Source organism: Marmota flaviventris, chromosome 12 (assembly GCF_047511675.1).
Source record: "Marmota flaviventris isolate mMarFla1 chromosome 12, mMarFla1.hap1, whole genome shotgun sequence".
Lineage (NCBI taxonomy): Eukaryota > Metazoa > Chordata > Mammalia > Rodentia > Sciuridae > Marmota > Marmota flaviventris.
In genome coordinates this window covers 98,320,956-98,336,771 of record NC_092509.1, presented here as the reverse complement: position 1 = coordinate 98,336,771, position 15,816 = coordinate 98,320,956, and the positions used below count along the sequence as shown (strand labels likewise).

Sequence of the window (15,816 nt, the reverse complement as noted above, 5' to 3'; positions counted from 1 at the left end):
TACATCCTGTAAAAGGCAGATACAACGCCTTCTGCATTAGACAGTATGTTCCTTGCAGTGATTAATTCTTCCTCCCTAGCCAAATTATCCAGGTGGGTGTCAAATCCAATTATTTATCTAGGATCTCCTGATAGAAAGTGCTCAATACACACCTGAATTACAACTAACTTTACACAATGATTTGCAAGTACTTCTCCCCACGTTTCCTAATTTAATACAACAACCCTGAAAAGCAGGTACTATGATTAACTCCCATTTTCCAAATAAGGAAATTAATGTTCAGACAGATTAAGAGGCACATTCAATATACAGCCAACAAAGGAGAGTTCTTTCCAATACAATTTGCTCCTTGAATGAACTGTTGTGGGGGTGGTGAGGGGAGGGGTAGTCAGCTCAGTCTTTCCTCCCTGAAAAAAGTAGCAGCTCAGTACCTTCCCTCCAGACACATAAGCACTATTCCATGGAGCAACGTATACCGTCCTACATCAGAGTCAGGCACACTAAATGCAAGATACATTGAATGAATGATACAGTCGATGTGCTGCATGAAGTCAGCGGAAAGCATATACCATAAGGGGAGGAAGACTCTTCCCTTCATTAATCCAGGACCTCTGGTTGCAGAGCATGTGGGTCCAAGACGCCACCGACATGCCCTCATGAGGATTACAGTCCATTGCAAGGTACACGTGTAAAACAACTAATTTTACAGCAAACGATTCACAATTCGGTTAAATACCACTCAAAGTGTGTAGCAGGGAACTCTGCACTGGTCGGAAGAAAAAGCGATTTGTGCTCAGTGTGATGAGGCTGGCTTCTTTCCATCAAAGGAGGCTACCTTTAGATGAGCAGAACCTCCAAGCACAAGGAAAGACAGATTAAAAGGGCCAAAAGGAGAAAGGAGACTGCTTCCCATAAACAGAACTTCATCATGGGACTGCAACTCTCCAGTCCCATTGCCTGGTTGCCCACCTGCAGAAGAGCAGGAAAGAAAAAGCGAAGGCCAGAGAGCGGGAGGCCAGTTTGTGTAAGCGGGGCGGGGAGGAAAGCCGAGACGAGATCCGGGACCGAGAGAGTTAAGCGGGACCCGCCCGGAACCGAAGGGGTTACGCGGGGCGGTCCGGAGCTCGTCCGGCAGGCCCCGCCCACCGGGGGCGGGGGCGGGGCCGCGCCGAGGGCACCGCGGGATTGGCGGCGGGGAAGGCGTTACGCTGGGACCGTACCAAGAGTCGGGGCCGCGGAGGCGGGGGGTGGGTGTGGGACCGCCGGCTCGGGCGCGGAGAGGTGGCCAGGGAATGGCCGGGCCGGAGGTGGGCGGGAGCCGCAGCGGCGGCGGCGGCTGGGGGCGGTGAGAGCGGCGTGGGGCTGCCCCTCCCCGGAGGCGGCGGGGGCGGCCGGGGCCGCGCCGCACCGCACCGCGCGGGCGGCCATGGAGCGAGCCTAGGGCCCGACAGGTGAGCGGCGCAGGGGCGGAGAGGGCGCGCGACCCCCGCCCGGCGCGGCGCGGCGGGAAAGTGCGGGCCGGCGGCGGGCGGGGCGCGGTGCGTGGCGCGCGCCGGGGGCGGGGCGCCTCCCTGCGGGGCCGGGCGCGGGTGCCTCCGCGGTCCCGGGGCGCCTCGGGCGGGTCCCGGGTTGGGGGCCACGGTGGCCGCCGCTCGGAGGCAGGCAGGACCGTGCTTCCCTGCGGGCGGTCGCTGCTGAGGGGACGCGGCCTCGGCCGCCGCCTCCTGGCCCGCTTGAGGCGCGAGCCTTACCTGGGGCCGCCCGGGGTCCTTCTGGTGACACGCTCTCGCGCCCGAGCGCGGTCCCCAGAGGCGACTGGCCCGGCTGCCGCCTCGTGTAGTGCCGAGCGCCCGTTGCGGCAGCCCTGGAGCAGGGCGCGCTCGCGGGGATCCTACCGGGCCCGCCGCGTGGCTGAGCGGCGCGGGTGACCTGCAGGCCCGAGGCTAGGCAGCCGTGCCCGGGGCCCGCGGTCTCCTCGGGGTCGTGCGCGCCGCGCTGGCGACGGGCACAACTTAAGGAAATGATACGGTAGTCCCCAGTGGGTTGTGCTGGAGATTTCATTTCCGGGCGTGACGGCCCCCGATTACGGGCTAACCGAAAGGTTGCCATTAATGCTGAACGAGAACCGTGGTCAAGCCGTGTCCTTGGTTGTGGAGAGTGATAAGACATTGGTTTTAATCAGATTTTTGTTATCTGCCAGTCTTCGTATAGGAAGAGGAGTAGAGGGTACTGGAGAAAAAGTGGAGGGCACGGGCCACGGATGGTCATTATGGAATTAGCCGTTTTAAAGGCCACATCACCATTGGGATGGGTAAGGAGTTTATAATTTGGGAGTAGGGGAGGTGCTTGATACTGCCACTTGGATCTAAGGCCAGGTGTCAGTGCCATCCTTACCCGGTTTCCCTCTGGAGGTTTGATTTCTCACCTTGGAGGGTAGTGACATAGTAGCAATGATGTGGAATCTTTTCGCAATTAAACACTAGGACTTTATAAATCTGTGATGAGGTAAAGTTAATATTGCCATTTATTAACCCTGCCTATCATCCTTGTAATGTAAAGTCGTGCATCAATTTTACTGTGCTTGTTTTTTTTTTTTTTTTTTTAAATTGGGCTAACGACCTCATTGTGCTTATGTGTTACATTCCTTGAATTTATGCAGCACCTTTGAGCTTAGCTTAGAGCGCTTCCACATATATTATTTATCAACCAGACATGACATTGAGAACTGGTACAGGTGTTAAAGATACTAAATTAGTTGCCTAGACTCAACCAATCTGAGGTAGATTTAAAATTAAATTATTGGGCTAGAGCTATAACTCAAGTAGAGCCCTTGTCCAGCACACATATGGCCTTGGATTTGATCTCCAGCACTGGGGGTGGGGGGTGGGGAAGCTGGATTAATAACTTAAAAATTTGTGAAGATGTTGATCTTTGGCTCCCAGAACCATACAGTAGAATCAGTTAACAGGAGGTCTTCCACATTTGAAATTGCTTGTCAAAAGAATAACAACAAGGCACTGCAAGTAATTCAGACTCATCCCCCTCATTCATGACAAAATACAGTGACAAAAAAGGACGGAGGTGAAAGATGATCAAGAACTTTGGGAGTTCATCACATTTCTGATGAAGATGTGAGGTTGATTTGCTTTGTTTCTTTAGAAATAGTAATAGGTGCATTTTGTTGAAAGAATAAAAACTCATGCCCCTCTTTTCTTTCTGGGTGCTTTGGATTAGGAAACAAGTCAGTTTCATCTTTATTATAATTCTTTGTGTCATAGAATTATTTTATGCTAAATTGATAATTCCTTCACTTTTAGTCAGTTCTCTTGGTTTTCATTTTTAGATTTTCTTTCACACAGCCTTAAAGCTTGTGTTTTTTTCTCTTTTGACTATTGAGTTCCTAAATGAAATTTTCTTTGTTTCCTTTACTCTCAGGACAGACTTCAGCTTCCTGTGCTTTGTGTGACTATCATTTCAGTGGTGTAAACCTTGAATCCAGATACTTCATTTCTTAAATTGACAACTTTTTAAAATAGCTAACCACAGTAGTCCCCTCTTGGTGATTGCTATATTCTGATAATAGAGGGAGGAGGCTTCTGTTTGCATTTTGTGTGCACATTTGCAGAGGAGAAAAGGGAGACTGTCTTGTAAACCTAGACTGAGTGCCAGGTAGTTTTGTGAATTGGGGTGGGGAGCACAGTTATACTGAGGCCCTACAGTTTGTTGTAACAGGCAGATAGCAGTGCTTAGTACATAATAGGTGTACAAGAAATATCTGTTGAATGACTGAATTGAATTGTTTGAGGGAAGAAGAAATAGCCTAATATAGATGCCAAATTGTTTAGTTCCTCTTTTTATGAAGAGAAAAAAAGTCAAGAAAAATGTGTTTCAGATTTCCTGTTAGAAATATGCTGTGGAGGTACGTATCTGTGAAGGGTGTTATTTGCTGGAGCTGTCTTGAAGCTCGGTCCTTATAGTGTTCTAGCTAGTTGCAGCCTATACAGGTTTCAGTCAAGTACATCTTCACAGACTTGCTCCTCCAGCCTGTGATGGCTAGGGTGACTAACTGAGCAGTTAGATGAGTAGTCAGTGTTTTTGCATTACTGAAAGAGTTTAGAACCACTTGTGGTGGTGCATGCCTATAATCCCAGTGGCTCAGGAGGCTGGGGTAGGAGGATCACAAGTTTGAGGCCAGCCTCAGCAACTTAGTGAGACTCTGTCTCAAAATTTAAAAAGGTGGGGTGCGCTGGGGAAGTGGCTCAGTGGTTAGGTGCCCTTGGGTTCAATCCACAGTACCAAAAACAAACAAACAAACAAAAGCCTTAGAGTTCTTGATAATGACCATGTTAGCAGCATTGACTGATGACATTCTCTCATGCCCTATGTTGGGCAACTCCTCCTTCCACACCTGTTCACTCTCCCTCTTTGCCTTCGTTTAGCTGCCTCCATAATTCCTAAAGCCTAATGCATGTGGGCTTGGGGTACAGAACAGAAGGCCTTACTTTACTGCTGAAACCAGCTTCTGACCAACTTAAAATATCAGCATGACAGAATGTTTAACATAGAGATGCCTAGAAGAGAATGTAATGTAAAGGTCTTGCTTCTGATTTGGTCTTTCTTACCAAAAACAAATGAAGAAATGCCTATCTGTGGACCTAAAACATGTTGGGGTGCATCTGCTATCCCAGTATGATATAAGAAATGGAGACTGATAAAGAAAGGAGACATTGTGCTTTGGTTTGTGTTTGATTTCAGTACTTTGTGGCAAGGAAATAGCCCCTTTGAGAAGAGTGTGCTAATTTGAGTACATTATAAAAGGATGTCAAGGATATAAAATTATAAATGTGTCAAGAGGATAGAATCATGTATAGGGTGAGGTAGTAAAATCTGTCATTTCATGCTCTGGACTCTTGATGTTCTGCTCTGGTGTGGCAATACCTTGTTTGCCAAATGTTGTCGGAAAATAAGGTATTGTATTCAAAAATTCTTATTTTAGCCATATTTTTTATGGAAAACTTCTTACACTGTATTATATATTTTGCTTCTTTTTAAACAACATAGTTTAACCTTTTTTATTATCTCAAGGTTATGATTACTAGCATACATCACTGACAGTAATTAAGCAAGGCTTTGGGGTGATTGAGAAATGTACGTGTTTGGCCCCTCTGCTTTTTGAATTATTTAATCTGCTTTAAATTAGTCAGCTTGTCCTTTCCTTCGGGGGCAGGAAAGCTTGTGTACAACTTCTAATCTTCTGGGGAGTAGAAACCCAGATCATGCTGCTTCCAGAGATTGAATGTAAAGCAGCTACATGAGGTTCTAGCAGCTCTTCTGAGTTATTAGTACTTGAACTTGATAACCATGATTTGGCAGCAAAAAGACCTTTTTTATTCATTTCTTATTTGGCTCAGTGAATTTGCACCTTGTATAGATGCGTATGTTTGTGTACTTCTTCCTGTCTTAAAAAGTATATAGTATGAAAGCAGTAGTTTTTCAGGCAGTGATACTTGAAGATACGGTTTCAGTCCTGTGTTGTATCATTCTTGGGCAGTGTCTTCTCTAGCAGTCTCCATTCTTCCTCTTAGCATTCCCAGATCTTTACTCTTAATCCAGGCTATCATCAGGAACCAGATTAGTAATAGCAGTAGCCTAGAAAGGTGGGATCAGGGTATACAGAAGACAGCAACTTCAGTAATTTAAAAATCAGTGTATAAAATTGGTAAATGTATTAAATACTTCTCTATTTTTACTGTACTATCTGAATTCTTTCTAGGGCTTTTTTTTTTTTTTTAAAGAGAGAGAGAGAATTTTAATATTTATTTTTTTTTTTTAGTTTTCGGCGGACACAACATCTTTGTTTGTGTGTGGTGCTGAGGATCGAACCCGGGCCGCACGCATGCCAGGCGAGCGCGCTACCGCTTGAGCCACATCCTCAGCCCTCCAGGGCTTATTTCCCTATATCTGTAAAAGTTCATCTTTACACCCCAGTGTTGCTTGTTCAGAAGAAATGCTTATAACCATAGAAGTTGCTCTTCCTTGCTCTTCACTTTTCTTAATTCAACATACATTTATCAAGTGACACTCACATGCCCTGCACTGTGCTAAGCTCTTGAAAATATAAAGAGAGAGTAAAATATATTTCCTGTTCTCAAGGGACTCACAATATACTAGAGAGACAAGTATGCCAAAAAGTGTAGGTGTGCTGTGTATTCTAACAAAGAGATCATTCCTGAAAGCACCCAGCTATCACTTCAGTACAGGCCTCTTTGAGATTCAGATATTTCTGAAAGTGTTTTCCCGTGGACTCTCACTTTGCCATACCCTAGAATATAAGGTTAAACATTGAAGTGCTAGCTGGACACAATGGCACACCTATAGTCCCAGGCAGCAGGGTTGCTTGAGCCCATGGGTTCAAGGCCATCCTGGGCAGCATAGCAAGACCTTATCTCAACAGAAAAAATTGAGGTACAGTTGTTACATAGAGCTTATAACCTTCCCAAGAACTGGCAAATTTAACATTTAAAATGAAAGTATGCCTGGTGAGGCGGTGCACGCCTGTAATCCTAACTGCTCTGGTAGCTAAGGTAAAAGGATCACAAGTTCCAGGCTAGCCTGAGAAACTTAACAAGATCCTGTCTCAGATTAAAATAAAAAAGGCTGGGGATGTAGCTCAGTGGTAGAGTGCCCTGGGCTCAATCCCTAGTACCACACATGCACACAAAAGGTAAGGATATAAAAAGCTGGAGGAAAATCTTATTTGAAATTCCATATCCCTACACTGTATAGTAATTGCATTCTATAATATAGCCTTAATTGGTGGTTATGCATTGGCAGTTGAGGAGTGAAATACCTAAAACATAAGAAACTTCATTATACCTGGCTAATTTAAAGCATGCAAATTCATACTCATTTCCATTGAGTATCTAGATCACTGAACAATGACTATCTTGGTTTTTTGAAACAAATCCTATTGCTAGCAGTATGTGCTGATTTTTTTTTTCCAGTTTTCAAGGAAAGTTAGAGGGTTTCCCTGAATTAAAGATTACACAGGACAGATTGCAGGTTTTTTTCCAAAAAGAGAAAACACTCTTGCCTATTTATTTCATTTTTACTTTCACACCCAAGAAGAAAAACCTGCCTCAACACATCGTTAATGCCTTTTAGTTGACTACCTTCACAAGGAGCTGATAAAGAGGACCTTACATAAGAGTGTCAGGTTATAGATACTGTATGAATGTTTAAGTGGTCGAGAAAACAAGGTAAATCTAACACTCCAACTACTTTTGACTATGTATGAATTAGGTTTTATATGCCTGCAACTTTCTCAAGGCTTATCTTTTTTTTTAATATTTATTTTTTAGTTTTAGGTGGACACAATATCTGTATTTTATTTTTATGTGGTGTTGAGGATTAAACCCAATGCCTCATGCATGCTAGGTGAGCACTCTACCACTGAGCCACAACCCTGGCCCTCAAGATTTGTCTTAAGAGCTTTAGGACATGCAGAGTTGTCTGGCTTAAAACTAGTTTTTGAAACCGACGAATACTGTGAAAGACATTTGATTTCAGCTTTGTGTGTGAAATAGAGTGAGTGTCTCTTTTGGTTACATTGAATATAGTAGAATTGAACTTTGTAGAGAAAAGAAACAGGTTAAATTGGTGATATAGATTCCCAGTCTTTTGCTTCACATTGTAGTTTGAAGATACCTATTCACTTACATTTTTTATCTACTTCTACAGATTTGAGAAGAAATTTGGTTCAGGGATGTAAGACTACTATTTACTACTAAACTGTTAATTTTAGATACACAAACACACACACATTCTTTAGGCCTCTAGTTATGTAACTGAAAATAAAATACTATAGGATTTTGACTCCAGTGAGGGTTATTTTCTTTGCCATTCTTTCTTCTGTTAGGAGGTCATCTTTGGATTTTTTATATGATAACAGTGACTAAAGTGATTAGTATGGCTCTTCTAGGCACAAGTCAGCACAGTATCCATGGTAATATCATTCTTTTTTTTTTTTTTTAGAGAGAGAGAGAGAATTTTAAAATTTTTTTTTAGTTTTCGGCGGACACAATATCTTTGTTTGTATGTGGTGCTGAGGATCGAACCCGGGCCGCTCGCATGCCAGGCGAGCGTGCTACCGCTTGAGCCACGTCCCCAGCCCTATCATTCACTTTTAACAAACCCTGTAAGTTAGGTAGTAGTGTTCTCTGTTTTCATTTTTCACATGTGGAAACTGAGTCCCAGGTCCCACATTAGGTGGTAACCATGCATTCAGGCCCAGGCATTCCTTTTTTTTTTTTTTTTTTTGATACTGGGGATTAAACTCAGTGGCACTTTACCACTGAGCTGTACTCCAACCCTTTTTTTTAAAAAGGTAAGTTTGCCTGGCTTTGAACTTGTGATTGTTTTGCTTAGCCTACTGAGTAGCTGGAATTACAGGCATGCTGTATGGTGCCTGGTCAGACACAGGTGTTCTGAATCCATAGTATATGTTCTTTTCTCCTCTGCTATAGAGAGCTTTTATTTAGAATAAGAAGGTGAATTAAGAAGCTATTTCTTAAGTGGAGAATTGGCAACGAAAGGAAAAATACCTATAGACACTATCTAATTATTTTGTATTAGTTTTGAATTTTAGTTGAAGACTTCCATTTAAAGAGAAAGAGGGAGAAGAATGTGCTGTTGTGGCAGGCAAGTAGGTAGCAGAGCAGAAGTGGGCTCATTTTCTGGGGGTACTTGATGTTTACTTAGGTAATAAAAACTTGCTGTTTGGTATTGGAGATTTTGATTTCCTGGAAGGAAGAACACGTTGCTAAGTGGAAAGATTGTTGAATGCTCTTGATTTTACTTATAACCACTGACACTAATCAGGAGAAACTACATTTATATCTAAGGGGCAAGGGATATAAATTCATAATAGTTAATAATTAACACAGTGCTGTAATGTCACCACCAGTTAAAAAGCAAAAAAGACTCAGCCCAGGGGGAAAATGTGTGTGTCTACTTTTCATACTGAAGGGTTGTGGTTTTGCTGTTATGAATTGGCTAAAATATAAAGATTAAGCATTATCAACTGAGTATGTATACTTTGTGTAAGGTGAGCCTTGATTGAGCTACATATGTCTGAATAGAGCTCTAAAGTTTTATAAGTCCATTTTAGTAATCCTGTTGAGATTCTTGTTAACACAAGAATCTATTTCTTCTTGTGTTAAACTTTTTAAATGATTGAACCCAAGGCCTTGCACATGGTAGACAAGTGCTCTACCACTGAACTACATCCCTAGCCCTTGTGTTATCATTGAGACTTTCTTAATTATGTATCTTCCTAAAAATCTACAGTGATGGTTGGAAAGACAGAAGTGTCATATAACTTTTATTATGAGTATATTGTTCCACAGGAAGCATTAATAAACCAGGTGTGGTGGTGTGCACCTGTAATCCCAACTACCAGGGAGACTGATGTGGGTGGATTGAGAATTTGAGGCTAGCCTGGGCAATTTAGCAAGACTTGTCTTAAAAAAAAAAATGGTGTTAAATTATTTACAAGTATGACCTAACAGTTTGAATCTTTATTTACATTTAATAGTTAATTTAATGTTTTCTTCCTCCCTGAAAGAGTTGTTTTTAGTCCCATGTCCTTTCTCCTGGTATATTTAATATCTCCAAAAGAGTCGATAGATGAGAATAGATGTAAGAATGTTGTACAGCTCTCCCAAATTTAGAGGCTTCAGATTTTTAGGTCAGCTGCTCTCAGCTGCTTGGTTCCTGTCCACGTGATATAAGTTGGGGTCACTTGTGTGGCTCTATTCAGCAGGCAATTCAACTAAGACTAGAATGCCCTTGATAACTTCATTTCACTGTCTGGCATTTCAGCTGCAGTGGCCAGGATAGCTAGGAGCCAGCCAGGCTTCTCTCTGTATAGGTCATTCATTTTGTTGTCTAGCTCAAGCTTCTTTACATGGTGGCTAGATCCCAAGAGTAAAAATGGAAGCCACTAGAGGTAGCAGCGAGGTGCAGATATGGCACATAGTTACTTCCACTGCATTCTGTTGGTCACAGCAAAGTTGCATCAGTAGAAGGAAAGGAAAAGGAGGAAGGAAAGGGGAAGTACTAGAGACTGAATTAAAACAAATTATATTCCATGCTTTTATAATTATGTCAAAATGAATCCTATTTCATGTATAACTAAAAATGACCAATTAAAAAAAGGAAAAAAAAAAAAAAAAAGCAAGTTACAAACCATCCCAAATTCAGGAGGACAAAAAGTAGGCTCTACCTCTTAATGGGAGGAGTTGTTGGTGTCTATCTTTGTAGACAGTCAACAAAAAGCTCTTAATAAATTCAGATCTTTTTTTTTTTTTTTTGGTAGTTGTAGATGGACAGCGTGCCTTTATTTTATTTGTTTCCTTTTTTTAATATATATAAAGTTTTTTAAGTGGACACAATATCTTTAATTTACATTTATGTGGTGCTGAGGATCGAACTCAGTGCCTCAACCCCAGCCCTCCTTTACTTTTATGTGGTGCTGAGGATCAAACCCAGGGCCTCAAACATGCTAAGCAAGCACTCTGCCACTGAGTCACAGACCCAGCCCAGATCTTACTTCTTATACTCACCAAACCTTCAGAATTTTGCTGAAACTGGCAATTAGCAGGAAAGAAGTTTGTTGTAGTTTCTATTCAGGATGGAGGGGAGGGAGATAAATATTATCATGTAGTAGTTATTAAGTGAATTCTACCCCTCTGCCACAGATCTCCGATACTAGTCCTCTGCATGAAATACTTGTAACTGAACGTTGATTTGCCTTGTGGCACTTAATCAAAAAGGGTGTTTGTTGTATACCACTTATGTATTAAGAGCCTGTCTTGAACATTGAATTGGAAATGCAAAAAAAGTGAAGCTTTTTTGTTTACTGAGATTTCCACTTTTAGTTGCTATGAACAAAGGTTGGGATTTCTTCTCTGTAACTTCAGAAGTAGTAAGTGTGAAATCGTCAACCAAAATTAGAGGGCAATCCAAAGGGACTCTGGTACTAGTGAGGCTTAGAATCCCACTAGTGGCTCATAATATCCCCAGTAAAGTAGTAAGCATTGGACAGGTATTGTTATATTCTTTAGCAGTCATATATGTTGGATTTTGTCACGTGATTTCTAGACCTTTGCACTGACATATTTTTGTGTATCTGTTCCTCCAACATCAGTCAGATTTTTAAATTTGAGAATTTTACACTAAGATCTCACTTTTTCCCGTGGAATCTATATCTCTTCTCTGGAAACAACTTTACGGTCATGTTTGTCCTTTATAAAAATGTTTATCACCCGTGTAGGATGGTGGTGTGTGTGTCTGTGAAGAACTAGAGTAAAAGAGCTGCGTGGGGAGCCCTATGTAGCTGGTGGAGCTGAGAGTGAAGCCAGGGTTCAGTAGGAAGTTTCCTTGTAAAGGTCTACTTTCCAGAACTCCCAGTTGAAGCCAGCTTTTAGTGTGAAAGCTATTTACAAATGTATCATTTACACTGGCTTTTTTATATTGTAACATTTTTTTTGAGTTGTGTTACTACCTTGAAACTACTTGTCCTTTGAGGTAGGCTTTTTTTCCATATAACAGAAACATGACAATAAATGACCATAATATAACTGGACATTGTGCAACAATGTGAGACATTTATAGTAGGAAGTCAGGGCGGCATGAAATATAGCAGGTACACTCCTCTGGGAATGCTAGGGAGGTTTTTATGAATAGTTTGGAATATACCCATGATCTTGCTTTTATTTCCTTAGTATCTGAAATGGGGATTTTTTTCCCTACAAATCTGGTTTGCAGATTATATAGTATGCTGCTTGTCTCAATAAGAAAGGACAATAATATAGCCTGGATACCTTGTCTTGGGCATCCTCTCTCGAACATAAAGGAATAAAGTGGACCCTTCTAAGGAGCTAGATTCTGCAAGGGGTATTAAGAACTGTATATGAGAAGGTATTATACATGGCACAAAGTAGTTATGTACTGGCTGAAAGGAGGGAGAATTTACCATAGAGTGTGCAGGAGGGTCCAAAAACAGCCTTGGAGATGAGCCTCGAAAGGGAAGGAGATGGGAATAAAAGGTCAGAGAAAGGGATTTTGAGGATTTTCAGGAGTGAGGAGTGGTAGGGGCAAAGGGGCAACTACACATGACGGGAAGGTTGTGTTCAAATGGTCCATTTAGTGTAAACTGAGAAGAAGAACAATGAGAAGGATGTCTGGCTTAAAGCCATTTAGGGTAGGGCTTTGATGCCTTGCTAAGGAATGTGCACTGTCAAAAGGTGGTTGAGTGATCAGAAACCTAATTTTGGCTGTAGTAAGTGAGCTGGATTGAGAGCCTGGAAGCCAGAAGCCAGATCTTTCTGGAGTCCAGTAGGAGATGATGGGGACACTGCAGTAAGTTGGTGTCTGGAAATGGAAGGCAGTGGTAAAGAACATTGCAAAATCACGATCTTACTTCTTCTACCAGGATGTGGTGACTAATCAATCACAAACATGAATGCTTGCTCAGCCTGTTTTTTTTTTTTTTTTTTTTTTTTTAACCTGCCCTTACTACCAGTCTTCAGAGGTAAATAGTGATATAATGTAACATTCAAATTCTTCAGTTCCAGTAATATATCTGTCCTAGCTGAGTGAATGAATTATTTGCAACCTTGACTTGGTGAGTGTGTTCTTCTGAGGCCTATTCATAAGGTAATATTTCAAAACTTAAAAGCACACAAACTTTGATTGCAAAATCAGTTCATTTGTCTTATATGAATTTTGGAACTACTAGAACTTTTCATTGCATTGATAATTTAAACAAAACAAAATCAGGGCTCTGGGTGTAGTTCAGTGATAGAGCTGTTGCCTAGCATGCATGAGGCTCTAGGCTCAATCTCCTCACCACAAACAAAACAAAAAGAAACATAACAAAACACAGTCTGAACCTGTATACTATATGTTTACATAGTTTGAGAGTGGATTTTCTTTATTCTGCATGAAATGCACCACACCATTAGATAATGTTTTGTAGAAAGGATAAGCCTGCTTACCTAACCCCTTCACGCCAGAACTGTACCGTATGCATCTGTAGGTGTCTGCATTGCCGATGCAGGTAGACTTCCATATTGCCTTTTGTCACTGCTGCCTCAGAAGTGTACTGTTGAACAAATAATTGAAAACATTGTGTGGTTTAGGTTGGGTTAGAACTAGCAACAGTATCGTGACACTGCTGTTATCAGTAGTCACAGGGAACTGCTGTACTGAGTTCCATACTAAATTTGATACCATCACAGTTACATTTTAGATGCACTTGAATTGTCTTTGTTTCAGCTAATAATTACTTCCTGGGAGTTGATGATGAAGCAAAACAGGTGGCTGGGAATAATTAGAATTTGACTCTCACTTTATGCTTTCTTCATAAAAATGAGCAAGAAAGGAGTGGTTAATCACTGAGAATAAACTTCACATCAGCTGGGTTATGACAAAGTGTTGCCCTTAGAACATGTTTTTTAGACTGTTAACAGCTGTTGTTACCGTACCAGGGTAGCAATCTCAAATGTAGATGGAGTATCTATGTCAATGGACCTTTATTTTATTTATGTATTTACATGTGGTGCTGTGAATCAAACCCAGTTCCTCACACACATCAGGCAAGCTTTCTACCACTGAGCCATAACCTCAGCCCTAGACAGGCTGAGTATCTTAGCCTCAGCCCTTTGCTCTATCATTTGTTATGATTTTATTTCTTCGATTAATGGTTTGAGTTGTTAAATGATTGGAGAGCAAACCAGTACCCTGTTATCTTCTTGTCATCATCTTCTTACCCCAGTGCCGCAGTGCCGCATTCTCTTTAGACATATAGCAGAGCAATATGCTTGTGCATGTTTGTAAATGGTCCTGTGGAGTGAAAAGCAACCTCTCGGTATGCAAATGAGACTGAACTATATGTTCTTGACACCCTTGCAAAAATATTGTATTTGGAATCTTCTAGCTTGAGAATTTCCCAGAGTGCAGTCAGCTCATACTGGAAGCAACACTTCTTTAGGTGAACACCATTAATATCCTTTGTGCACCTGACCATTCTAGACTTAGTAGTATTGTAGTGCCAGGTTTCATTAGTTTTCTGTCATATTCTAATGGCCAGATGACATAGGGAAATGTTTTTCCTTAATTTATCCAGATTTGATTATACATTTTTTGCAGGGATTTTAATTTTGAAAAACAATTAGTGAAAGACTAATTAAGTAGAGATATGTGTCTGTGGGTGGTTTAAATACATAAGTAACAGTTCTAATCTATTCAGGATTGCTGGCAATGGATATTTGGAGGAGTTATTATTCTCTGCAACCTCTTTGGCATTTTTTATGAGTTCCTGTCCTACAAAGTATCATACAATTTGTATTTGAAGAAGATAAGAACTGGAAAAGTAACCAAAAACTGGTGGGTTTGAATATTCAGAAATCCATAATGGATTTTGAAAAGAGAAAAATGAAAGTTAAGAAACTATGCACGTCTGAAAGTTTTGCTTTTGTTGTATTTCTTTTTCCTCATCGTTTTGTTAATTATTAGCCATGTACACCCAAAGAACTCCTAGGTGGTTCTGCATCCCAATTAAAACAGGGATATTTCCTCACTTTCAGTACCCAGTTCTTACTTGTAAATAAGGTCCTTCTCAAGAGTAGTTTATTTTAAATTATTGGGTCTTCTTAAGTTTGGGATTAGCAATTCCAGAAGGGTAAATAACATGCTAGAGTCTTATATAGGGGTAGGACAGAATTCCTGACCAAATTTTGCTTTGTATTTGACTTGCAGGAATTGTGGGGGCACTCCAGTGAAGAAGTGGACGAGTGTGTGTAATCATGGAATCTCCTTGCTGACCATCACCACCTGCTCTCTTTAATAAGTGAGAGAGTGGGTTAGGGGAGGAAGAAAAGAGGTCACCATGAAGCTTAAGCAGCGAGTTGTGCTGTTAGCAATACTCCTTGTCATCTTTATCTTCACCAAAGTTTTCCTGATTGACAACTTAGATACATCAGCTGCCAACCGGGAGGACCAGAGGGCTTTTCACCGAATGATGACTGGCTTGCGGGTGGAGTTGGCACCCAAGCTGGACCACACCTTGCAATCACCATGGGAGATTGCAGCCCAGTGGGTAGTACCCCGAGAAGTGTACCCTGAAGAGACACCAGAGCTGGGGGCAATTATGCATGCCATGGCCACCAAGAAAATCATTAAAGCCGATGTAGGTTATAAAGGGACTCAGCTGAAAGCCTTACTGATACTTGAAGGAGGACAGAAAGTTGTCTTCAAACCTAAGCGGTGAGTCTTCATCTCAGAAGCTATGCATGCTGTTGGTTGATTGACTTAACCAGAGAGAGAGATGTAAGAGTGTTTATTTCTCCTCTTTGTATTCTCAGTAAAATGAAGGAAGTAGACTAGAATATCTTTGGAGTTGTGTCTAGTTGTGAAGGTTCTGTGATTCTTTTGAGTAGAGGCAATATATAGGAACAGGTTTTGGTTCCTTTAAAAGACTGAAATTTTTAACAATTAGAGTTATCCTTGATTTCTAATTATCAGATAACTACTGTGAGTCAGGTGTTAGAGATACAAAATGAATTGGTCAGGAAATAAGCAACTTATCACCAAAAAATGTACAGCTAAAGATTGGATAACCATGTTAGTGATGCTGTAGAGTAGGAGTTACCCAGAGTTGTGGGGGACTAACCAGAGCCCCTTTCAGTGCTGAAGTATTGATCCTTTCACATAGTTTTGTGTTTGAGCAGTTGTAGATTTATAGATTTTTGG

At 41.5% G+C, this 15,816-nt stretch overlaps 1 protein-coding gene across 3 annotated transcripts in view; it reads left to right on the top strand.

Moving 5' to 3' along the window:
* Positions 1–1,343: 1,343 nt before the first annotated feature.
* The window catches only part of Fam20b (FAM20B glycosaminoglycan xylosylkinase), a 50,332-nt gene continuing 35,859 nt past the window's right edge, over positions 1,344–15,816 (top strand). Inside the window, exons 1-3 of one of the 3 annotated variants that reach the window (XM_071600276.1) lie at positions 1,915–2,311; positions 14,315–14,451; positions 14,824–15,330. In XM_071600276.1, coding sequence (XP_071456377.1) covers positions 14,954–15,330 — 377 coding nt within the window. In that variant the 5' untranslated portion in view covers positions 1,915–2,311; positions 14,315–14,451; positions 14,824–14,953. Of the gene's footprint in view, positions 1,452–1,914; positions 2,312–14,314; positions 14,452–14,823; positions 15,331–15,816 lie in introns of those variants that run through there. The other 2 variants (XM_027934949.2, XM_027934951.3) reach the window with 2 other exon arrangements.